At 40.5% G+C, this 26,734-nt stretch overlaps 1 protein-coding gene across 1 annotated transcript in view; it reads right to left on the bottom strand.

Annotated features, from left to right (window-relative positions):
* tmtc2a (transmembrane O-mannosyltransferase targeting cadherins 2a) overlaps positions 1–25,695 on the bottom strand; it is a 50,645-nt gene extending 24,950 nt beyond the window's left edge. The window contains exons 1-2 of the mRNA XM_055054760.1: positions 25,297–25,695; positions 1,682–2,297 (exon numbers count right to left, since the gene is read on the bottom strand). Coding sequence (XP_054910735.1) covers positions 1,682–2,297; positions 25,297–25,379 — 699 coding nt within the window. The 5' untranslated portion in view covers positions 25,380–25,695. The remainder of the gene's footprint in view (positions 1–1,681; positions 2,298–25,296) is intronic.
* Between the last annotated feature and the right edge of the window lie 1,039 nt (positions 25,696–26,734).

Genomic DNA, 26,734 nt, shown 5'->3' with positions numbered 1-26,734 from the left:
AGAATTTCTACACGAAGTCCATAACTGGGACCGAAACTGAAAAACATGCATCTAAAGATGATAAATTTTCCTCGTCAGAAATGTATCTTGTGGTGCATGTAGTGAAGCTGCAAACGTCTTCAACTGTTTCCCTCACTTCTCTAGTTTTTTTCTTTTTTTCTGTGACCTTACACAGTTGGTGTTTAACCAGTTGAAATTTGCCAAGTGCGACACAAGGTGTCAGAACATCCTCTTGACTGGACCCTAAAAGGAACATTTATTACAAAAGATGGGCTTCTGAGCCTCCGTCATACTTTATGATCCAATTTGTGATATTTTTATTTCACATTTTCCTTTGGATGCATCATTACTCATAAGTAGTTTTGCAGCACTGTGACTCAATACGATTCAAAAGACAGGTGTTGTGTTTGCAAAGGTTGAGTAGCGATGGTGCATGCGGGTGTGGTGTGTGTGTGTGTGGTGTGTGTGTGTGTGTGGGGGTGTGAGTACGTAGGTGGAGGGTGTAGTGAAACAACTTTTTGAGCCTTTGGATCTCTAAAGGCGAATGAATGTGCGCAGTTTGGCCCTGAGTTTGCAGTACTGCCAGTACTGAATGAAGTCTCATTGAGGCAGGAGGTTTTTTTAAGACGTTTGTGATAGGCTGCGAAATGAACCCTGGTGAATAGAGGTCAGTTATAGATGTATCCAAAGAGGAAAACACTAAAACAGGATCGTCGTGCTTTACCAGAGCCAGACTGCCCTTGCTCCATAAACCCAAGGGGACTTTTTATCATGCTTTTTATTTGTTTAACGAGGGCCATACCCGTTGGCAACATAGACTTTTTCCCTAATCAAATGAGGAGTGGCTGTGTGTGAAGGCTTTCCACTTAATCACACATTTCTCTTATCAGATGAGTCACTGTGTCAAGGATGTCCTCCTCAAATTCCTTGGGTTTTGAAGGGAGGGGAATGAATCTCTGCAGAGCGCTCCTGCAGCAGAAGCACATGGGCCGCGGGTGTGTATTTTTGGAAGGCTTTACCTGACAAATGAGCCAAATAAAGCACCTGAGAGGCATGTTGTCTTGTTTGTCTTTGTAATTCTTTTGTCACCTTAATTTGAGAAAACATCTCAATCCAAGAAGACGTCTTCCTCTCCTCTTGCTGTTTCCATAATAGCGTATACGGTCTAAGGAAAGGTCTAAGAAAACCTTGCTTTTATTAATAAAGTGAGGAAAATGAACAGGGTTTCAGGAAAAAAGATGATGTGAAAGTACATTTTTAGAGGCTGGCGGGTTTAGTAAATTGGTTAAAGTTTGATTTGGCTTTTGGTAATGTCTAAAAAGAGTCTATACGTGAGGGGTTTAGTTGGTAAGTATTGATTTTAATGCGATCGCCATGTGAAATAGAGCCAAATCCATAATTTGCATTCACATTTTGATGGCACCTTGCTTTTTTAAACTGAAAGCAGAAGCCTCATGTATGACCTGGAGAAGCCAGGATAACTGAAACATAAAAAAAAAAAAAAAACATAAGAAGAACTCGGCAGGGTTTATGAACTTCTCAGTCGTTAAGGAAAAGCCTGATGTTTAAGCGCCAGCTGTGGGTCAGCACCAGTTAATAGCGTTCCTAATTATCCCTTCTCATTTTCACAAACTCACAATTCGATTACCTCACAAAACAAAAGCAGCCAGAGTTCATTTACCTTCCCTAACAGGAGCAGCAGTGCCTGGCGAACGCGCAGCTTCTGGAACACAAAGAGGTCGTACACGGCCGACACAGCCAGCACAGTCACACCCTGCTCCTTCCACAACATGCTGGCAGCTGCACACCACAGGCTGCCCAGCATCCAGCCCCAGCATCTGGTGGCGGAGCCGCCGCCACATGTCCTCCTTTGAAAAGCCCTCCATTTGTCACCCCGTAATCCGCAGTGTCTCGTGTAGCACAGGAGAGACAGCAGGAAAAACAAAGCGGCACCGACGTCTGCCCTGCCGACCACGCCGGCGACCGCTTCGGTGTGCGCCGGGTGAGAGGCAAACAGGAGGCCGGCGAGGAGGCTCCACAAGCCCCTGCCGAGCAGCGAGTGACTGAGGGCCGTGACCAGAGCCGTGACCAGGCCGTGCAGCACGATGTTCAGCAAGTGGTAACCCCAAGGTCGCAGGCCGTGCAGGGTGTAGTTGAGGCGGAAGGAGAGGGTGCAGAGCGGGCGGAATGACTTGTGGCTGCCGCTGTGGGTGAGCAGCGTCCCCCAGAAATCATCATACAGGATGTTGGTCCAAGGCGTCTCTGGCAGAAGGTCCTGGTTCGTCTTGATGGCTCGACTGAGGAAGCAAAAGAAAAAGAACATTAAACGGGTCTGAAATGTTTTTACAAAAAAAAAAAAATATATATATATATATATATATATATATATATATATATATATATGATAATCCCCTCCAGTCTGCTTAACGTTCACATCATGAGATGCCAGCACCACTGGTCAGGCAGCTAAATATGTTGGTTCCTTCACTTTTCCTTCTCTTGGAGGAAAGACAACAAATGTGACTAATTAGAAATATTTGCAGTTTCTATAAATATGGACACTGGTATAACATTTTCTCTCTCTCCTCACACCTGCAGCCTGTTATCTAATCAGTCTTGCGGTATTTAAACACCTCCTGCTCTTCCTCCTGCTGGTTCCCTCCTGCCCAGGTCCTGAGGTTTTGCTCTGCTCTGTCTTCCCTGTGGGCCTTTTCTTTTAGTAAGTTTTTGTTCATCATTTTTTGCTTCATCTTTCTGATCATCATTGCGGCTAAGAGAAATTAGGAAGCTACATGACTTAAACCAGCTGCAAAATTTTGCAATTAGTCAAAGAATGCGCTCCCACAGCGCGTCCACATGTCACTGGTTCCAGCATGAACACGGACAGGTGGTTCCACACCCACAGGCTTTGGGGGATCCTCATAATTAACGGATCATTACCGAACATTTGTGTACACTCGCAGGGTACGACAAATGAGGCTCAGCAGGGGTTTGGGGGGCGAAAAGTGATGAATGGGAAGGCTCCGAGCTGTTTTGGCGAATCCTGTGCAGAACTAGGTTTGTTTGTCTTGGACAGTCAGTTTATAGTCGTGAGCTGCACTTGATTGAGCTGGCTATGGTAACTGAAAGTAAAAGAATCTATTCAAATGGACTTTATATCAGACTGTTTAAGAAGTGGCTAATGCTTCCTGAAAACTGAGAACAAAATACAGAGTAGAACAACAAACAGTGACTCATAAAATTAAATTAACCCAAATTGAGGTTTTTATAACTTAATAATTGAGTCTCAACATTTAAGATGTGATTTTCTGTTTTTTTTGGGGGGTGGAGGGGGGTAGGTTTGGTAACTTTGTCTGTTCATGCACTCAGGCTTCTTTCTGTGAGACTCCAAAACATTCCCATGCTTCTCGCTCTGTATCTTTCCCTGGAGTCCTGGGTGTGCCACAATGCCTCCTCCCATTGGGACTTGCCAGACACCTCCTGTTTTAGAGCCTTTGGAATGCACCATTACCAAAAGCTCAAACTTCCCCAGCTGTCTCATTTTTGATGTGGGGGACCAATGACTGTACTCTGAGCACCTCGGGACTGGAGGAACTTCTCACTGCTGCCAGACCAAACCGCCCTTAACCGCCTGTCAAAGTCCTCCACCTCAGTCCGAGGCTCGTTTCCAGCCTAAAAATGGCAATTCATTCTTTTCGGGCTGAAGTCAACAGGGTCGGGTTTGTAGTATAAACCAGCTTTTCTGTTTAAACCTTGTGAACCGATCAATCCCTGCTGCCCTGGGGATGTATACGGCACGGAGCCTTGCAACAGTGCCCACAATCTTTGGCTCAAATTACAACCACGAAACTCTGTATATTTTATTGGGATTTGCAGATGAACAAAGTAATTCATCACTGTACAATGCAAGCAACACAATGCGTGTACAGAGATGTATGAAAGCAGTTGTGTTTATATTCATCCCCTCGTCTTTGCTAGATGCGCAAAGCTGCATGTCACTTTGCGCATCTAGCAACTACAACTGGTGCCTGATCCTCTTTGCTGTAACCTTAAACACAATCAGAGTGGATGAATGACATCTGTGAACAGCAAATTTAAAGATGTTCAACCTGATTTAGGTCTGGACTTAGAGGTTTCATGTTTTTATCAGTATTTACTTCCATTCATCAACACTAATAAGCTTTCCTTTCCACACAGAAGAATAATGCTGCCACCAATCCGCTTCACAATGAGGTTAAATTGTTCTTTTTTTGTAATAAATGGCTCCCTTTTGGTGTCAGATAACTTATTGTGACAAACTATTTTAAAAAGAAGTTCAGAAGCAGGAACAGTTTTGCAGAGCAATAAAGCAGTTTTCAAATTCTAGGTTTAGTATAAGACACTATTGGAGAGATAAAATACTGTAGGACAACAGCGAAAGGGGCACGAGAGCTCTTGATGTGATTTCCAATAAGCCAATTAGAAGCAGCAGGAAGAGGAGATAAGGTACAATTAGGAACAATTTGCAACAACACAATGCAACCCGATTGTTGATTTTCTTTTCTAGTCTCTCTTTTTTTTTAACCAGGCAACGCATTTTGTTTTTCTGACCAATCAAACTGGCCCCAGGGTTTGATTATCATTTAGGATGGTTTCTTTGTCTGTGCCTGTCACACCCTAGATGGAAAAGCAGCCCAGAAAACGAGGCCAGTCAGAAACTTCCTTTGTCTGGAGACTGTAAATAAGTTGAGTGCTGAAAAGAAATCGGTCAGGGCAACACTGAGCTCTCACAGCCAGTAAAGACAGACAAATGGGAACACTGATGTGAAAGTGAGAAAAAATAAAATAAGATAAAGATCCACGCCAGCCAGAAACATGAGTCTGTGCCAAAGAAATAATTGCTTAATTAATTCTTCCATTGTTTTTTTTTTTTTCCTTTTTTTTCCTCTGCTCGCCTGCAGCTCAGGAATCACGTGAGCCCTACTTCCCAGTATTGTTGCTGTTCCACTGCTGATATTCCAGAGGACTGACAGAATTACATCATGCAGTTTACAAAGTCTCTTCCTTTTCCTCGGTGAGCTGTTATTTATATGTCAGAAAAAATATTTTACAATGCGGAAAACGCTGTGAGAGTGGAAGGACACGCCATACGAGAAGAGTGAAAGTTTTATTTGTTTTTTTGGACGACGCTTGAATGTTTTTTGGCGTCTCCTAATAAAACCAAAACACCCAGCCCGCCCTGGACCTTTCAGGCAATAACTCCACGCACTTTCGAACCAAAACACACCCGGGATTCACCCGTCACGCTGCTTCCCCTTCTGTTGGGTGCCAGTAAATAATTTGAATATTCAAATCGGCGCCGAGCTCTCATCTCTCTCCCTGCTCCTGCCCGGCACTGGAGGATGAAAAGGACTCATTAGCTGAGAGGCTTTTGGAACGAGTTCGTGCATGTGCCTGTAAAGACTAAAGCAATAAATGGTTACATGCAACGCATTCGTCTTTTGTACGCACTGGCGTGCACGCATGCGTGAGTGTGCGACGACACAGCGTCCACTGATGGCTTCATTGTGGCACGTCGCTGCAGCGGGGCAGATAAAGAGGCCTCCTGTAGTGATTGCTCTTACAGAAGGGGGTCTTTTGTATTCAGCTGCCGTATGTGGGGCAGGCGGGCTGCAGGGGGACTCCATTCACAATCCCTAAAGTACAGGACGTGTTTGGTCTTTTCAGCCCTCTTTCTTTTTTCTTTTTTAGGTAGAGGAGGTCAAATTCTCCACTTTTTCTTTTGGTTTAGAAAGACAGACAGGGGATATTTGCAGGGTTTTTTTTCTAAATCCGTTTCTGATACAGTTGCTATTCACCAGTCCACTGCTGCAAGCAGGAAAATAAGCAATCTGTCTAAAGTGTTTGGGTATTTGTCTTTTCAGTATGCAAATGAGGCACTCCACTGGCTCCCAGGCAGTGATCTCACAACCAGTGATTTACATGTTCATGTGCCAAAGGCTGCCTCCACATAGCTGGCTTTTTTTTCCTTCTTTTTTTTTTGATGGATCTCGGTGGAAGTATGATGGCTTTTTAAATTGAATGTGAAAAAAGTATGCACTTTTTACACAGTTCTTTTTTAAATCCCTAAAAATGACAAAAATAGAGCCAGTTTAAAAGGGCATGTTTAAATCTGAAGACAGTTTCTACAACTTTGCGTAAATTGAAGCTTCTTAAATTAGAATCATGTTGTATTTCCAAATAAAAACTACATTTAAAGAAAATATAATAGTTTATTTTAAAAAATCTCGATGTCAGCAGATCCAAAGAGCGATAATTTGTTTTTTTTTCTGATATAAAAACATCTTTATTTTATCAACTGACTCTCTTTTTATACAGTAAAAGAATCAATTCTTTGCTTTTTAGGACTTTGCCTCTGTTGTCTTTCACCTTCATTATAATTCTGTATATTAACATAGACCTGTTGTTTTTTTTGTTTTTCTTCAGAGTCCTGCTCCATCTTCTACTCCTCACTCTTCCGGATTTCAACATCCAAAGCGACATTTTCACATAAAAGGTTCCACAGAATTTGAAGACTTCAGAGGTCAGTGGCAAAACACACTTTGCAAAGCCCAACAGCAACCCGTCTCGTCCCCGTTGTCATAAACTTCTATGAAGGAAAAGTATAAACATAATCTCTGGTCCTGTATTAGACTTCCATCACTTCACAAAATCAGGACAGACTGCGAGGTGTTTTGTAGCAGAGTGTCTCCTCCTGGTCCCTGAAGGCAACAATGAGATGGATTAGTTCATCATGCTAAAACTGCACTGTTAACAGACACCGGCCAGCACATTGTCTCCTGGACAATCTCTTCCTTTTCACTTCTCACCCATTATTCTCTATTATGTCCCACATTCACCTTCTTCCTCATATTTTTTTTTAAGTTCGACATGTCTGCCTTATCTAAATCGTGCCTTAATGTTAATTTCTCTCCTTTGTCATTAATTGTCACGATCCAAATCAGAACTGCCTCGCTCCAAAGCCTTTTGCACCAGACCCCATTTGGCCAAGCTCTATTTAACTTCAATTTACTTAATGAGCAAACTGAGCTCCAATTAAAGGCATGGCCATAACGCAGCAGCAGGCGGCTCAGTTCAGACAGTGTCGGTATTATACTGGTGCACCATTGGAAAGACTCACTTCTGATGCTTTTTGCAGAAACGTATATAATTGTACGCAGCTACACAAAACCTATATCCAGGCAGATGGAGGGGAGAATTAACGAAGGCCTAAATTTTAAACTGTGAAATGGTTTTCAGAATATTTACGACATATTACAGTCAGAAGCTGGCAATCTCCTGTTGGCTGAATGGATGAGAGCGTGATCAGTGTTCCTAATCTTTCAAACATGAAAGAATGTCATTGGTTAAAAAAAAACACAGTGGATGTCATTCTCTAATAAAACCACACATATGTATGATAAAAAAAAAGCCTATGAATTTCAGCTCAGTGATCACTCCTGCTCCTGCTGAGGTACCAGCTCTCATCCAAGAGTATCTTCCATCCATCACAGTTTAGTGGTGAACAATTATGCATGAAGCCATTACGCAGCTGGGTCGAACTGATTCATTCCCTGGCTGATTATCAGCGGTTATGATCCTGCCAGAGTGCAGCCGCGGCGCAATGACAGCCAACATAGAGATGTGAGATGTTCAGTGGATGACACCAGAGCCAGAAGTGTTTTGATTTCTAGTTCTCACCATTCTCTTGTTCACAACGAAGCTTTCTTGCCCAATCAAAGCCCGTTTATTTGCCCAGTGCAGCAATTGTAACCCAGGCACAATAAACTTTCAGGAAAAAAAAACAACCATTTTGTCTTTCGAATCAGCTCTTTTTGTATCTGTTTGGTTTGTATATTGGCAGCAGGAAGTGATCATTAAGGGCGCGTTCAAACATCACACGTTACCAACACACACCCCTGGCAGAAACAATACCCCAGCCAGAAGTGGCACTGCTACTTTCCCACACTTGGTCCCACGCAAAGGCGACGCGGGATGTGGAGGGAGAGGGAAAATGCGTAAATGTCTCGAACGCATTCACAAAACTGTCTCGCTGCCAGCTGCCTGCTTGTGAAAGATTTACGCGGAGCTTTGTCAACCCTCTCCTTTCTTGTGGTGTGTAGGATGAAGTTGAGCATTAGCTTGGCAGATTTTATGCCTCTTTCCATCGTATGAAATGTGTGCATGAGGATAAACTGCTGTTGGACAGATTTTCTACATTGCTGGGGACTTATGACATGACAAAATGGGGGAAAAGCTGGAAAGATTTTATTATGCATTTATATATTATCTGGTATTGTAGCGTCTGAATGAGACATGGGGTAAAAATGATTTCATATTTACTGCTGTAAACCATGGGTTCCCTTTTATAGTTTTGTTTTGCAAAATTTCAAAGATTTATGTGTTTTCTTGATTAAAAGTGGCCCATTGTGGAGCCTCAGGTTCCAGTGGTTGAACAAAAACAAGAGAGGCGAAGATGGAAAGAAAAGCTGAAGGACATGTTTTCTTAAACTTAAAACAGATGCAGCTAATATAGAACTCTTGCATATTTTCAGGCTGTCTGAAAATTCCCAAATTTTCCAGATCAAAACCTTGTAGTTTTTTTTTTTTGTTTGTTTGTTTTTTTTTTTTTAACAGAATTTGTATTTAGTCCTTTTTACTCTGACACCCCTAAATAAATTCCAGGCACACCTCCCAGCTGAACAACAACTTGAAAACCAGACCACGAGTTACAATTTAACAGCTTCGGAAAAGGCGTATGTGTCTGAATGTCCCAGTCAAAGTCCAGACTTACCTCCAATGAACAATTTAAGATAATTACAGACATTATCCTCTTCACTCCAGTACACATTTGCTGCATCAAACTAACAGACGTTGTAATAGTTACATCACCATCAGGCCCAAAAAAGTGACCCATTGTGCAGCTCCAGTAGCAGCTTCAGTAGCTTTATCTCCATCAGCTGATGGAGATCGTCTGAGAGTCTTTGGGCGCGCACATTTCATTCCGGGGGCTCTTGCCTTCAAAGACGGAGAAACGGTCTGAGCTAAATGTCAGGAAGTCCTGTGCGTCTCTTTTGTTAGGTGGCAGACCTGCTTTCATGAAGCCATTTCCTGATTGACAAAAGAAGTAAACAGCTAACAGCTAAGAGTGCGAGTCCTCCAGCATGAATGCAATATTCCTGAGCTCTGGCACATTTCTCTATGTTGATCCGGTGAACTTCAAGCATGGAGCAATTATGAGAGCAGCTATTTTACACTAGAATGAAGAAAAAGCCCTCAGTAGTACAGCCATACAAAACAACGGATCATAAAAGAGCGGCAGAGCGAATTTGATTAACAAAATTACTAGACCAGAACCTGGCATTCAAACAGGCAGGTACCAAGACTTACACAGAGGAGAAAGCAAAGATATGTGGCCCATAAGAGCACAAAATAATAATAAATGAAAAAAAACAATAATTGGATCAGACTCTAAAAATTGATAATGCGAATAAGGGAAATAAATGACCTTGACTCTGAGTTTGTGGTCCCATTCTACTCATCAGAGTGATACTCTAGTATTGTAACCCTGAATAAAGCCCCTGCTTCAGAACTGAAAAATAAGCTTTCATAGTGGATCTCTTATATCATTCACCACAGCTGTCACTCAGAATGTGCAATAGTAAATAAATATTCGATTTATTACCAATAATCGCACAGGAGAAAAGGATGAATCAGTTAAAACTTCACTATCCAGGTATATTGAGTCACTCTGAGTAAAGCCTGAACCGGTTTCCAGGAGAAATGTGACTTTACTATTAATTTAGAAATGGCAGAATTCTGGCTACAAGCTCTGTTTGTGATGATATTTTTTTATATTTAGTGATGGTTAAATAAAATATCCTAACTTCATCAATTAATTTGTGTGTTAGCAGATTCTGGTACCATGGCAGGGGGTTTCATTAAAAGGCTTTCAGGTTAAGTCCCTCTTGATAGATGCTTTCTACGAAGCAACCATGTGTGTATATATAAAATATATGTATATGAGGAAAGATTTATATTGCTTGATTTATATTTATATTTCTTGTTACAGTTTTGTCAACTCAACTCAATAACTTGATCATTTCCTTTGAACAGGCTGCATTTCAGTGGCAGTGGGAGTGCACACTAAATTAACGAGAACCCGACCATCGCTTCTATTTATCAGCGGAATAATTGCCATTTGTGCAACTGATTGATTGCTTCCACTCAATTTAGCGCACAAATTTTAAGGCATTCTGACAACAATGCCGTCCAAGTTGAAACAGGAAGCTTGGCCCACTACAGCATTTCCTGAGTGATGTTGTCAATAAAAGGCGCTGATAAATCTCCAGCCTTATAAATCAATTACTAATAAAGCAAATGGTTGCTGAACCTCAGGCGGTGGACTAAAAGGACTCTGTGTGCATTTTAAGAGAATGAAATGTCCTGATAATTTATTGTTAACGCAATCACTTAAGGCCAGCTGGGAATTTTGCTCACCTTCTGTGAAGAATTTAAATATAACGAAGGTAAAATAAGTAAGCACAGTCACATTTAAATAGTGGAGAACCGATATGTCTTACGGTTAAATTAAAAAGTCAAGTTCACAAACCGACAAGAAGCAGTTTTATTTATTTTTTCTGACACAATCTTTGTCTTTCCAAGCCTTATCAGTGAACTGAGGCAGACTTTCTACACCCTCCATCCACCCACTCCTTCAGCATGTTGCGCCAAAGACAAATGAGAGACCAATCAGTTCTCAATTTTCCATCCAGCACGGGGCCTGACAGTTAATTACGGTGTCTGACTGTAGACGTGTAATTATGGCGGCCTCCCTGAGTCGCCTGCAGACACAGTGATAAATGGGACGCATGATTAAAAATTGACAGGGACAAAATTAATGAATTGTGGCTGTTTTATAGAGAATATATTTAAAATGGCAGCCAGGTTCTGATAAAAATGTGTTGCTTCTGATGGAATTCATTCAGTGTCACATCATTTAATTTATGGCTTGTTTTCACCGGAGCTTGCAAAAATAATCTACATTGTGACCATTTTTTAAAAAAAATGTCAAACTTTGACCAAAAAAAAAAAAAAAAGCAGACGTAAAAGTTATACATACAGATTTGAGGATGTTGGTAGATATTTAAAAATGCCTAAATGTATCGTGTAACACAAAATTAAGCTTGGATAATTTAAATATTGAATTCTATTCTATTCTCTATTCATGCTGTTGAAATGAAAAGCATTGCATTTCTCAGTGGCATTGCTATTTCACCACAATCCAACCTGTCACGTCCTCAAGCTCCAGGTACAATCCCTCCCCTCTTCCCTCCTTTAATTAATTCCACCTTCTGCTTCCACTGGCCTACTTCCAAAAAGCTGTGGGTGCTGGCACAGTGACCTATAAAGACGGGCTCCCCCAGGTCCCCAAACTCATCACCGTGAACCCACCACAACTCTCTGTCCTCACATGCGAGAATCAAAGTAAGAGCCCTAAACGCTGCAGACACATTTCCAGCTCACATTTTCTCAGTGCAGCAGTTTAATTTGGTGCACATTATATTTTTATATTTAAAAATATGGAACACCTGGACAAGGCAAAGCATCAACCAAAGAGTCTCTGGCGTGTCACATACCTCCTTTGCTAACGATTGTCAAAAGCATGGCAGATCATGACGGCATCCAGCTGAGATCTTTTCCCTTTGCCAAAGGAAAGAGAAAATATTTTTCATAAGGAATGTGACATACTGAACTGCAGTATTCCCTTCACAATTCTTGCTTTGGCTGCAGTAAGCTACAGTAGTCATAAATCATGCTGTCTGTTGTTTGGTAGAGGCAAACCCAATGTCGATTCAGGAGTCTATGTTTTCTGCTGAAGAAAGAATCTTAAAACTTTTGTACTGTCCAAGCAAACCAAGAACTGCATCCCTTGTTCTACCTGAAACTAAATGTTAAAAATGAAGCTAATTTGGGAATGTAGAGAATCTAAATCTGCACCCTGAATGTCACAGTCTTGGGTGTCGATGCTTTTCTGCGTTTGACAGATTTTGGCGGTCTGATTCATGTGCAACATTTGTAATGTCTGAGAAAGCCACGCTAACGTCCCAAAAGGAACTGTATCCAATCCAGAATAGGCCCTCTTTTCTTTGCCGTGACCAGTTGTCACATTCCAGCATTAGCCGCAAAGAAGCGGCAGCTAAAAAGGGGTGCCGTGGAGGGCAACTCAAACCAAATCTGTCTTCTTTTCAAACACCAGTGCCAATTATCTGGGATCTTTTCAGATTGTGATCTGTGATCTGTTGAACACGGCTTGTTACAACACAACCATTTGCTTTCATGAAACTTTAACATTAACCCGCCCAACCCCAGTCCAATTGACCCTTAACATTTAGACAGAGAGAGAACGGTGACCACTGTTTGGAAATGTATCGACATCCTTCAGTTCCAGAAGAATCCAAAGAGCAAACTTTATTATGAACCTGAGCACAGACTTAATTTATTATAAGCTATAAACTGCTAACAACCAGTGGAATAAAAATAGAAAGCTATTCAGTGGAATAGTGATTAAACTATCAGCAGGAATTCAAAAATACAGAGACTGGCTCAAGTGCATCAGCGGACTTCAGAATAAAACCATAAAATGGCCCATAAACCCCCCTCTTTGCGACAGACTGGGAGAATACACAGACATGATGTAATGGAGCAACATCTTGACATCTGTATGGAGAACTGAGTTGCACATCCTTTTCTTTTTCTGCTTGTTTTGTTTGCCAGTGAATTGGTGATAGGAACACAGTTTTCAACAGACTCTGAAGACTGATGTCTGGTTTTAGTTTAAGTTAAAACTCCATGACTTAGCGGACTGTTGCAGTTGCTGCACGCAAATGACTTTGGTGGAAAAGCAAATAGGAGACCAAAAAATGAGAGTCTCTTTTTTAAGATATCAATTAACTGTGATTAATCACATTTGTTTTTGTGAAGCTTAGTTGAATGTCAATAGCCGGTCCAAAGCTAAATGAATGTAAGACCAGGAACAAATCACTGAAATATAACTTGTTTTATGGGATCATAAACGCTGCTCTCTACCAGAAAATCTTAGAAGGAGCATGTTTAGAGTGGCTGACATCATTGGAAGTAATTCAGGTAATAATCATTTAAACATTTGGAAGCAGACTGCAAACAGGGCATTGCATTTTCACCCTGTAAATTTCACACTCTTCACCCCAACACACACGAAATGTTTGTAACTTGAAGTGTTTCACAAAATACTGAGATATTTTAAATGTGACAGCAGCTGATTCTTAAACTTTGTTTCATTTCTGCTTGTCTGTACCCACACAATGTTTTTTTTTAATTTTATTATTATTATTATTATTCAAATTGAGAAACAACACAATGGCAGTTTAAACCTGGTCAACTTGTATCTTTCTACTTTACTGTGTCTTTAAACATGCAAAAGACAGAAATACTCTCCAAGCCCAACAGGACCCTCTCAGATGGTATGTTGAGGTTTTGGAAAATCTGTTGGTTTTAACAAAAACAAGAAAGATCGGCTTGTTATTTTAGAAAACATTCTCTGATGTGACTGACGAATTATGTTAACCAAGGGACTCAACTTGAAACCACTGACGTTAAAGTGTTTGGCTCCAACTGACACGCATTTAGCGACCGTCACCAACTCCAAATCAATTTCTAGAAGCATCTGCATGATCTTGCAAACCTGCTGGAGAGATCATTTCAATACATTCCTCTCGTCTCAGACAAGTATGAGCGAGAGAGAGATGTCGGATTTTCCATCTTTTCTGTCTGTAATACAGATGCGGTTTGTTTTTTGTACTGATGATGCTAAATTGGCATCAGCAGCCACCTCAGTAATGGATTGATGGGCTGTGGTCTCGCGGTAATGAGCCAGCCTTGGGGGGGAAACGTCTGCAAATCACTATCATTTGATGAAATGCACACAGTGTTGTGGATCAGCTGGTTCGGTCACACTCTGCGGTGACCTCTAAATTACCTAATCTATACAGCAGAGATGGGAATCTACAGCGGTGTAGCTCCTTTCTATTTTCCTTCAGCTCACAGAAGAGAATGATTGAGTGACTTCAACTGTGACTTTTTTTAGCCACAGGGCACCAATAGCAGTACTGAGAGAAAGTGAACGAACAAACTAATCTTACACGGCAAAAAGACAAGTTTTTACCAAGTGTTTTTGGTCTAGTTTCTAGAGCACTTGAAATAAGACAAAACTGACTTACAAGTAACTTTTTAGTAAATTATAAAAGCTTGTTTTAAGGAAATAATTCCATATTATTAATGAAAATGTACTTGTTCCATTGGCACATTATTTCACTTGTAACAAGACATTTTCCCCATGTTATGTTAGTTTATCTGTCAATGGAACAAGTTCTTTTTCACCAATATAAAAACATTATTTGCTTAAAACAAGCCTCTACAGCTTACTAAACAGCTATATTTAAGTTGTTTTATTTCATGATATTTGTATTTGAAACCAAAGCGAAATTACTTGGCAAGATTTCGTTTTTGCAGTGTAGCAAATCAGACCAAGCCATACCTTTTATGTAGTTCCATAGATAAAACATGATCTTTTATGCAAAAGTAGAAATGTTATGGCTCTTTATGATTAATTTCCCCAGCCCAACCTCTGACCTTTTTAAATCCTGCAAGCAAGTGGGTATTTGACAAAGACAACTAAACTGACTGTCGAGCGCCAGAACAATCACTCCCATGCCACTTCATTTAAGGACCCAAAATTACACCTGTACCTTTGAGGTGAAAAAATAAAAAAATAAAAAAGCAGGGCTGTCATTTGATCTCCCCCGGGATTTAAATCCCTCCAGCCTCACACCGTATCTTTCCTTCTCCACAGACAGCGTTTTTATGAGGTGTGAATCACAAACTGATTTCCCCAAACCACACACACTAGGCACTCTCCAGCTGGCTCAGATTTGACCCAGAATTCTTTATGCATATTAGAATATTTTACAAGCCGGAGTTAGCCACGTATGAAGACTGAAAGAGCTTCAGAGGCACTCAGTCAGGATTTACAGCCAAAGTTGCCAAGCTAATGAATCTTTGTAGGTTTTTGTGAGGCTCTTGGCACTTCAGTGCATCTTGAAAGGCGTTAAGATTTGAACTCATTAAATGGTAGGTGTGTTTGAAAATATCTCTCTGCGCTCTCATAAGCAAAATGCTCACATCTCTTGTTAAATGCGTGAGGCATTGCAGGGAAAAGTTCCGTCTTCGGCTCATGATAACGGCTCAAAATATTTGTCTCAAACTTTATGTGTGCGGGCTTTGTTTGTGCCAACACCCAAAGCAGCCAAAGCGTTTAACTGTAAGTCTTATTTTTCAAGTCTTCTAATATGGTATAATAAGCCTTATTTTCAAGACGATGATGAATGCAGTGGTTAGCACTGACACCTCCATGTAAGGCGGATTTCAATCTTGGCCAAGGCCTTTGTGAGTGGAGTGTGTGTGTGTCATTCTTCACAGCTTTTCTGTGCTTTACTGCTATAGTATGAAGTATGGTTTCAACAATTTTTCTGTTGGGGATCAGTCGAAGGTCAAAACATCAATATTTGGTCCAAAATAACATTCTCATGATACCTTAAACTACAGCAGTTTCTCTTCATGCCAGATCTGTGTGAAATATCCCTTTAGAGAAATCTGAATAGTGTCAACAAAGTTTAATGAAAACTACATGTTGTAATCTGAGCATATCTTCAAAAATATGAAGTATTGTTTTTGTTTTCTGAATCAGTTGAGGAAAAAATGGTAATACAATGGTCTCAAATTCTTTCTGCACATCAGAAAATGTATATTGCCCTCTGTACTCAGTACATAGTGTGTTGATGCACTTCATAAAAAGCTTTCACACCCATGAGATTTTTAGCGTTTTGTTAGGTCATGACCAAACACCTCAGTGTATTTTATACAGAAGTGGAAGGAAAATGATTGTGCATTATGTTGAAGCATTTTACAAAAAAGGGGAAAAAATCTAAAAAGTGTGGAGTGCATTTGTTTTCAGACACTGTTTCCCTGATATGCCTTAAAATGTTGAAAAAAGTTCAGAAGTCACCTTTGTACTAAATAGTGTCTGTCTGTGTATAATTTGTTTCAATATTAGTACAACTGTTCTGTAAGGGCCTCAATTGTTCAATAGAGAGAGTTTAAGAATAAACAGCATCATCTTCACAAATATGCACTACTTTTTTCAGTTAATAATATGAAATCTCATTTAAATGCATAGAATTTTGTGGCTACAATGTGACAAATGTGCAAAAAGGCAGTTCTCTCAATCATTTCATCTTTCTGCAAACGCTTCACTTGACTCTGTTATGACCGATAAGACACCCCAGTACGACTCACGTCAAACGTTCTCATGCAGTAACCACATCGTCCTACTAAAACGTTCCACCAAGTCTCCCCCCAAAAAAACGATCCCGCACAACTCATTTATCAGGTTGACCGCAATATTGAAGCCCGAGAATGATCCATCCACCTGATAGTTTAAACTGCCAACCACTGACAGCCTCACCAGGGGGAAAAGGCTGTGAGCGGTCAGCACATATGAAAAAAACACGTCCACATCCAAGAACCGATCGCGTTCACATTCTCACAGGCTGACTGCTGATAGTCAGAACTCACTTCTCGCACTCGCAACTGATGCTGTGCGGTGAAACATGAACGCTTTGTCAAGTGTGACATGCTTGAGTTTATGTTGTGGCAGCTGTTCTCGGCTAAAGAGGAGGGGAAAAAAAAACCCACTGCAGTCACTGTTATTGATTACAAAAGATCAAAAAGGGGTAACTTCTCACGACTCGTCTGATCCTCGGCTTGGCTTTGGTTTTCTATTACGCCACAACTGCTATAAGCTGCTTCAGGTCCACCCATACAGTTTATAAAGAGAAAGTGAATGCCAGATGCTAAGTGTAATCCAATGCCACAAAAAGCATCTTTGCTTGCAATGCTACTTTTAGTGCACGGTGGTGGAAACTGTACTCTAATCCCCTTTACACAATTAAAGCTCTCAGTTACAGAACAGCATGACAAACAAGTTGGCCAGATTTGAAATTTAGTCCGACTGAAATGACAGCACTTTCTCTGGAGTTTGGAAAGTTTCACCCACCCGAAAAAAAACGACGTGATATATGTATGCCTGTGGAATGTGCATGTCGCAGACAGCTGGAAAATTGTGTAAGTAATGCCGTCTGTGGATACCAATGTTTAGGAATACACATACGGTTTGTATACAACGGGGGTCATGAGACTGAGGTTTGGTGGCTGTGTTTTGGCAGCTGAGCAGGGCGACTGCGGCCAGCAGAGAACTAAGGCCAGCCAGGGGTGAGCAACACCCTTAACTAGCTTCATGTGTCACTGAGATCCAAGAGGATGAGGAGTGGCAACCTAAAAATAAACAAACCCAATCTTTCTGTCTAAGTAGAACACTTTGATCAATATCGACGGATAAAAACTAGCGGAAACAACAACTGTTATTTAAGATCCCCTTACATCTTATAAAACTATTTATTTGAAAATGATAATGTCTGAAAGTCCTAGAGATGTTCCAAATTTAAACACTCAAGTTGCCATAAAGTCAAGATGCCAGATTCCACGTTACTTCTTAGTAATAGATACAGTGAAAAATCTACTGTTTCTTATCATTGCTTTGTCAAGTGATCAGCCATCATAAAACGTCGAAGTTCTAGCTTTTTCTGGTCAGTAAATGCACCACAGTCTGATTGCTACCGAGTTGATCTAACATTTATTGTGTGCAACTTATTGACAGAACAAATTTTTATTGCAATAATGTCTTTAAAAAGAAAAGACTTGGATATAGGAAACTATTAAGTATATATAAATATTTTTTGAAAAAAATCTTTTTCAGTAGTTCATTTACCTTACTTTAGTGGAGGCAGGTCATTTCACCTCTTCACCTTTTATTTGTTTAGTTGTAGACATTTTTCTTTTCACATTAAAAAAATTATTAACTATCACAGGATGTTATTTTGTACTTGCCTCAGTGATATTTTGTCAAACTGGTGAGGGAATCAGCAATCATAAACCCATCTTCATGCAATCTATCTTAAATCTCTCAACACATTTTAAAATTTTTTTTTTTTTTTTTTAAATAAAGGATATCCAACCGCAGGAAAGAAAAACGTCTTCAATGTTCTAAAGTTACATATTGAGGTTGGCATACATTGTAAAGGGAATTTTAAATTATGACAATGTTCCAAAAACATTGGGTAAAATAACCTCCTGGAACATGCCTCATTACTTCCTATTTAACACGAACAAGTCTCGCAAGACTTATTTTTTGCCAAAGGACATTTTGCCTGCTTTTATAATGTAAAGCCCCAACAGCAGATAAAGATGTGTTTGCTCTTATTCTCGACAACACTGTTATTCATTCCTAACATACTGAGCCGAGATGCTATGTAGAGGAATTCTAATACTCCCGATAGAAGATAGTGGGTGTAAAACCCTCCTTTTTAGAGGATAAAAGCATTTCCCAAAGCCACATAATCAGAGCAATTGAACACAAAGCTTGTGTTGGTTGAATCTGCTTGTAATCAAGGCGAGATTCTTTGTTCCCGGCTTTCTATTGTTTCAGTGATGGTCTAAGCCCTCCACCCCAAATCTAAAGAGACTTATATTGCAAACACAAGACAGCAATAGCAACATTTTTTTATAACCATGAATTAAAACCACATGTCTATGTTTAAATACAGTGAAACAGAACAAAAGATGGTGACGCTCCACCAGAAAACCTTTTATTACTCCCGAACCACTTTTTTTTTTATGAGGTCTGCCTCTTTCTTTTTGTGGACACACAATCCTTTATGTATGTAAATCTGCTTTAAAAGACTCTCGCTCCAAAACCATCCTTAGATTGTAATTCATAAATGGTTTTCTTAACTGCGTTCCACCCCGCACAGTTCACTTAAGTTCTCTCGTCAGGCGAACTTAAAGAGGTAAGGGAGAAAAGTCCTCTTGACATGCTGTCTCACCTTAGTTTTACGACACACGTAATTCTGTCAAAGCAATTGTGCTCATCCTTTTTTATTAACTTACTTTATCTCTCAATATTTATCTGCTTCTAAGAAATGGCGTACTTAAATAGCCTCAGCGCAACTGGGACACAAACGGGGGTTTAGATAATTGTTCCACTGGAGGCGATGAGATTCCAGGCAGCATTTATAGATAAGTCTGAAGCTGATCACAGTGAGTGGCTGCCTATTACAGTCCGAGGTGCATTTCTAAGGTGACATCTGAGCCTTTGTTAGAGTATCAGCAATACTACCATCGAGTGTAGTAATAGTATTAATAGGCTGTATCTTATTGTGAAATTCTGGCCAGATAAGGAGCCATTAACAGCTATTTTATAGATGTAATTCAATTTATTTATTTGTCAACAATTTGCCATCTCAATGGCACTTTGCAAGACAAACTAACAACTTGGATGGACATATGCAATTAAAGAAATCCACTTCAGTCGAGTAAATATAGACCGATATAAAATAAACTTAAAAAAGACTTGAGGAACATGGAGAACAGATGTGAAAATGGGCTCAATGGGTTCAATGAGCTTTGCATAGTACCATGGTACTTATTTGAACTTTGACCTCAACATTTCTGTTTACTAGTTTTGCAACCAGTAAACAGGTTATTCATCAAGTGCTCCCAACCAGGTCAAAAGCAGACGGCCAATGTTGAAACAAAAAGCTTTCGCAACCCATTGTCTAAAAGTTACATCATCTATCCAGCCATAGATTAATCAGAAATTTCTATTTGGACTCATAAATCTACTTATAAATCTACTTATTTTGGTTGATCACTGTGGATGTTTGAGCCCTGAGTTCATAATACATTTTTGAAAATATATTTTAAGTCATTAAAAAGGATTGAGAACTCTGAAATTTTCCTTTTTAGAAAACTATGGAATTTTGTCAGGAAAAGTGTTTTGGAATCCTGTGACCCATAATTTATAACCAATAGCAATGAGGCGTAATAAGTAGGCTTGATGGCATGCAACTCATAAAAGAAACATTCCTTTTAGAGACTTATTAGGGGATTGGAACAAAAACAAACTTGTGAACATCTCATTACTGAGCTTATAGCCATATATTCAGCGTAGCTTTATCTGAGAGGTGAAATGAAGGTTGCACTAAGGACAAAAGAGGGAGGCAAGAGAAACAGGCTTTTCTTGGATATTCCTCTGTGTTTTTTGGTAGAACACACAGCAATGATGTTGAAATTTGTAAATCTTCCAGAGGTCTAAGCAGTGTGTGTACAATTAAGACACATAAACACAATCCATTAGTGTGCCAAGTCAATGAACGATGGTTTGAATTGCAAGGAAAGGTCTCTTTTTTTGATTACATCTTGATTGACCTCAAACGCCAGATTGGAGAAAGAGCAGATGGCTGGAACCCACAATCTGTTCTCCTCTATCTTCATTTGGGCTCTTGCAGAAAGTCGCTCATCTCTAAGTACTGTGTCGTTTGTGTGTGGCATAATTAATTTAATCAACCTTCTTTGATCTAACAGTTAAAACAGTTTTGCTCCTTTGAGACTTAGATTTAAGATATGTTTATTGAGCCCCCTGGGGAGCCATAATGTACGACTGAGGCAAGCAGGGACTGTGGACGCCGATGTTACCGAGGTCACAGATGTTTCTGGAGACACAGCTTTGAATGTAGAGAGCCCTTTATAGGATTCATTTCATTTTACAGCGCTATCCTCTCTTTCTTTCCCTTTATGTTGAGTCATGTTAGTGATGCTTTGGTTTTCTAAGCAGAGCCATATTTGTCGAAATGTGCATTTCATAAAAGCAGTAGCGTTATGTGTCTTAAATAGCACTGATATTTCGTATATTATGAAGATTTTAAGATCACAGATCAACTATTATTTTAAATAAAGCTCAAGTTAACAATGAGCAAAACACAGCTGTCTATTCCTTGGGCTGAACTCAAGAAAGGCCTATCAGTAAACCAGCAGACCATGTCTTCATTTCTTCCCACAGATCAAAAACGGCCTGGCTCAAGTACTCCCTTAGCTTCAGTAAAAACGTAGTCATTTCACACGCAAAGCCTTTTCATTGGGATTACGGCTGTCCAATGCAGCTTTTGGCCAAGCCCACCTCAATGCCAAGGAAAAACACTTGACATGATTGAATAAGCAGAAACCAGCCAGAACATTCCCGCAGCTCCAACAGCCTGGATAAAGACTTATCTGCTTCACCATCTTGTCCAGAGGGATGTGCCTTGTAAAAAGGATTTGACTATATCAGTTAAAGTGTGGATAAGATCATAAGAGCTTCCTGCAAGGGACTGATGTGGGAAAAAAAAGGATATCTACAATCGCGCAAGTCAGTTTGGATGGCTCTTGAACAGGATGATTAGTTGGATTCTCTTCCATTTCAATCTCTCTCTTGCCTTAACCTTTTGCTCATAACTCTCCTAAAATTCCCAAGGGAAGAGACGGGGAGCATAGAAGTCTTGACCCCATGAGAGGACAACGCTTGATAAACGACCGCAGAAGGTCAGACCTCTGATTGGTATTCAGCCTCCTCCGTCTGAGTGCTGAACCAAAACACCCATGTCTGTCCCCTAGAGTGCAAATTACAATGCTGACTGTGATAGATACTCAGTGTTGGCGGATTCTGAACTTTCTCTGAGAGGGTATAACAGAGTGTAGTCTAAAGTGGGCGGAGGGACGCCCCAGGTAATATGTCACCAACTGCGTCTCTGACAGACTTCGAGTTGGGTGGATGATGCTGATGGATGAATAACCTTTGGGCGTTTTTACTGGAATTAATGATGAGGTGTGAAGTAACTAAATACGGTGTGTGGAATCATCGACTACACCTCTTTCTTCCTCTTCCAACTCCACAAACGTGCAGTGGGGTCACAGACAGTTTTCAGCAGCTGAGTGTGGAGACGTTTGACCTTTAAAGGGTATCTCAAGATGCTGGCCAGAGAGCCCTCTGTGACTGAAGAGCACAAGACGAGAGAGAAAAGGGGCATAATTTTCACTGCTCGTACATCAAGAGACATTGTGTCACATACATTGGGTACTAGTAATTTCACATTTTGATCAGAAGAGTAATCTGCCTTCCAGGTCAGCAAGAAAAATACCTTCCCAAATGATGGCTTCCCAACCACAGGACATCACTGAAGAAGACTGACAACACTAATCATTATTTACTTTAATTTTTCATCAGAACACCATAAAAGCATATATATATATATATATATATATATAATATATATATATATATATATATATATATATATTTTTTTTTTTTTTTATCAGAGCAAATTTTGTTGATTACTTGATTTCTCAATTCCTTGCCACTCCAACTTTGGTCATCTGTGCCACAAAGCTTTGCATGACTTACTCATGACGTCCCCTATAACTATTTTCAGACATGCCTTCTACTTTACTTAAAGACTTTGTGTAACCATATGCATAAGACGATACTGCAGTGATTCATAACATCGTGAGCTGAATGGGCACCCTAAATGGTATTTAGCCATGCAGCATGCCAACAACATATTAAATTGGAAGATGAAATATTCACTTTCTACTTAACCCTATGTTCTCTGAAACCAATGCTATTGGCCCCAACTTTAACACAGCCCACAAACTAACAGGTGCCATGGCAGAGACGATCAGTGTTGGTCAATTTACCGCTCAGTATTGTTACGCCTCACATCTATATAGAGTTAGGGCCAGAAATATTTGGACAGTGACACAGGTTTTGTTATTTTAGCTGTTGACAAAAATATGTTCAGAAATACAATTTATATATAATATGGGCTGAAAGTGCACACTCCCAGCTGCAATATGAGAGTTTCCACATCCAAATCGGAGAAAGGGTTTAGGAATCATAGCTCTGTAATGCAGAGCCTCCTCTTTTTCAAGGGACCAAAAGTAATTGGACAATGGACTCTAAAGGCTGCAAGTAACTCAAAAGGCCTTTCCCTCGTTAACCTGTAATCAAGTAAGTAGTTAAAAGGTCTGGGGTTGTTTCCAGGTGTGTGGTTTTGCATTTGGAAGCTGTTGCTGTGACCAGACAACATGCGGTCAAAGGAACTCTCAATTGACGTGAAGCAGAACATCCTGAGACTGAAAAAAAGAAAAAATCCATCAGAGAGATGGCAGACATGCTTGGAGTAGCAAAATCAACAGTCGGGTACATTCTGAGGAAAAAGGAATTGACTGGTGAGCTTGGAACTCAAAAAGGCCTGGGCGTCCACGGAAGACAACAGTGGTGGATGATCGCCGCATACTTTCTTTGGTGAAGAAGGACCCGTTCACAACATCAACTGAGGTCCAGAACACTCTCAGAGAAGTAGGTGTATCTGTCTCTAAGTCAACAGTAAAGAGAAGACTCCATGAAAGCAAATACAAAGGGTTCACATGTAGATGCAAACCATTCATCAATTCCAAAAATAGACAGGCCAGAGTTAAATTTGCCCAAAAACACCTCAAGAAGCCAGCCCAGTTCTGGAAAAGTATTCTATGGACAGATGAGACAAAGATCAACCTGTACCAGAATGATGGGAAGAAAAAAGTTTGGAGAAGAAAGGGAACGGCACATGATCCAAGGCACACCACATCCTCTGTAAAACATGGTGGAGGCAACGTGATGGCATGGGCATGGCTTTCAATGGCACTGGGTGACTTGTGTTTATTGATGACATAACAGCAGACAAGAGTAGCCGGATGAATTCTGAAGTGTACCGGGATATACTGTCAGCCCAGATTCAGCCAAATGCTGCAAAGTTGATTGGACGGCGCTTCACAGTACAGATGGATAATGACCCCAAGCATACAGCCAAAGCTACCCAGGAGTTCATGAGAGCAAAAAGGTGGAATATTCTGCAATGGCCAAGTCAATCACCAGATCTTAACCCAATTGAGCATGCATTTCACTTGCTCAAATCCAGACTTCAGACGGAAAGACCCACTAACAAACAAGACCTGAAGGCTGCGGCTGTAAAGGCCTGGCAAAGCATTAAGAAGGAGGAAACCCAGCGTTTGGTGATGTCCATGGGTTCCAGACTTAAGGTAGTGATTGCCTCCAAAGGATTCACAACAAAATATTGAGAAAAAACTTTTTTGTTTGGGTTATGTTTATATGTCCAATTACTTTTGAGCTCCTAAAATGTGGAGTGTTTGTAAACAAATGTGTACAATTCCTACATTTTCTATCAGATATTTTTGTTCAACCCTTTAAATTAAACGTTACAATCTGCACTTGAATTCTGTTGTAGCGGTTTCATTTCAAATCCAATGCGGTGGCATGCAGAGCCCAACTCACGAAAATTGTGTTACTGTCCAAATATTTCTGGCCCTAACTGTATCCAGGTGATATGACATGTTTATGATAAAGTTATCATTTGCATAAGAGAACAGCCATTAATAGAAGAGATCAGAAATTAATTACACTGACTGCTTAAATTTTAGAGCAGTAAGCAGAACCTCTTTAACCTTGACTTGTTTTCAGTTTTCAGTATGTGAGCTGCCAAAATCTGCTTTGTCTTGGAGAATAAAAAAACAAAAACTTTCCCAATAAGGCTCTTAAAAACTGGATGATTAATTTAGCAGAGGGCGCTTCTCATCATGTTAGCAACTTTTCATTCTGATTGGACAAAAAAAAAAAAAGGAAAAGGAAAAAGTGGACATCTTTCTTGCAGCTGTGTGCAAAACTACCTACTCTGATTTAAATGAGCTTTATTCCCCAGAGTGCAGGGCATTGTTGAAGCAGGCATGTTTGAGCAGCTTCAACACAAAGAGCATCACTGATTGTGCAGTAGCTGCATGCAGATCACAACTTTTTGCAGCCAAAAACATTAATGTGCGCTTCCATAACTATAATGTGTTAAAACCTGTTTATTTTTTTTTAAAAAATATTAATTTCTTGACATATTTGCACTTCAATTTGACCTTTAAACAAAGAAAAATTATATATTACTATATTATCTTAAAATGCAAAACAACACATTGCAGTTAGTTCTTTTTTTTTTCTTCCTCTTTCCGTAATCCAGAGATCAATCAACCATTATCTCTAAAGTCAACAACAACAACAACAAAGCAATGATTTATAGGTGTTTACAGAAAGACATGTGAGCAGCAGCGGCAAACTAGTCATCCCCACCAAACGCAGAGCGGCTGACAGGAGAGAGAAAGAAGCGGGCGATGATGATGATGATGCTGCTGCGCTCTGTGGGCGAACCCTACCTGTCATCGTAGCAGAAATCCGCGTCCAGCGTGTTCAGATAGAGACCCACAGCCACGGCGGTGCACACCAGCTCCGTGATCATCTCTCAAAGCCAAAGAAAGCGGGACATAAACAGTCAGAAAATAGAATCGTCTCTCTCTCTTTCTCTCTCCTTCTCTCTCACTTCTCCGTTATTGTGCTCTGAGCTGAGCCGCTCGGCAGCGCGGAGCTCCGGGCATGATTCCCCTGTGTCAAGCAAAGTGTGTCAAAGTTTGCCATGTCCCCTCTAACCCATCGCAGTGAGAGAGCAGGGGTCAGGGCTCTGCTGTCCCCGGATCCGGAGCGGAGCTGTGCGCATTTCGTTGCTGCCGTGCAGTCAATGAGCGCATCTCTCTCTCTCTCTCTGGTGCTGGAGCAGAGGCTGGAGGAGGAAGACGCATGTGGGTTTTCAGCTCAGACTGAGCATGCGCACTGAGACTGTTCTTGGAAGGTACGACACCGTACACAAAAGAGGGGAGGGGAAGGGGAACCGGTTCAAAAATGATATCCCATTTATTTAAAATGCTGTTGAATTATTTCCAGCTTCAACAATAGACTAGCTGAGCTTTTGATGTTAGAATATGCATGCCACATGAATGAGTGATCTGTGATGCATTGTGAACATATTTAAAAATAAGCCATCTCATGCAGTTTCCTTACAAAAGCATCACATCCATTGAAGCATTTCACAGTGTTACTACAACCTCCAACTGCAGTTTATTTTATATTAATTAGAGGTGGCGGACCACTATGGACCCCACAGGTCACACTTTGTGGAACCAGACCTCCAAGTACCTGTCACATCTACCTGTCTGTGTTTGCATTCTGATTATTTTCTTATCGTTTATTTATGCCCAGATTTAGGAATGCCATATTATTGTTCCAAATGTCTTGCTTTGTACATTTCGGTTGTAGGCCTATTCTGTAGACCAGTGATATTTTATGCCCTTCTTTGAGTCTCTGTTAATGGTCCATTAACTTCCATGAATCCCTATTGTTACTTCATATTGACTAGCAAGAAGCCATAGGCATTTTTCTGCATCATAATCAAATTTAAATGAAATGCTGAGGGGCCAGAGAAGCCCTCGCTTCACATTATCGCATTCGTATAACGAATTAAAAATATTGATTGATTTCCCCTTAATCTACCCCGTCGTCTCTGTGCAGAGGCTAAACACAGGGGGGTCCTGAGCATGATGAATGTACCCTCGCCTTTCAGCCTATGGTTTGCATGTATATGGGCATCGGCTTGGAAACGAGCAACCTGGTCCCGCTGGCTACCAGCCGGACGGAAACCTGTCCCACAGTTGGAGCTCCGGCGGGTGTAAATGCACCACAGAGCTTTGGAGAAACAGAAACAGATGGTTGATGACGGATGTGTGGCGCACACAGGTGTTGGCTCTGAATTACTGAGACGGT

The sequence above is a fragment of the Poeciliopsis prolifica genome, unplaced genomic scaffold (genome assembly GCF_027474105.1).
Source record: "Poeciliopsis prolifica strain line A6 unplaced genomic scaffold, Auburn_PproV2 SCAFFOLD040, whole genome shotgun sequence".
Taxonomy (NCBI): Eukaryota; Metazoa; Chordata; class Actinopteri; order Cyprinodontiformes; family Poeciliidae; genus Poeciliopsis; species Poeciliopsis prolifica.
This window is presented reverse-complemented; position numbering and strand designations above follow the sequence as displayed.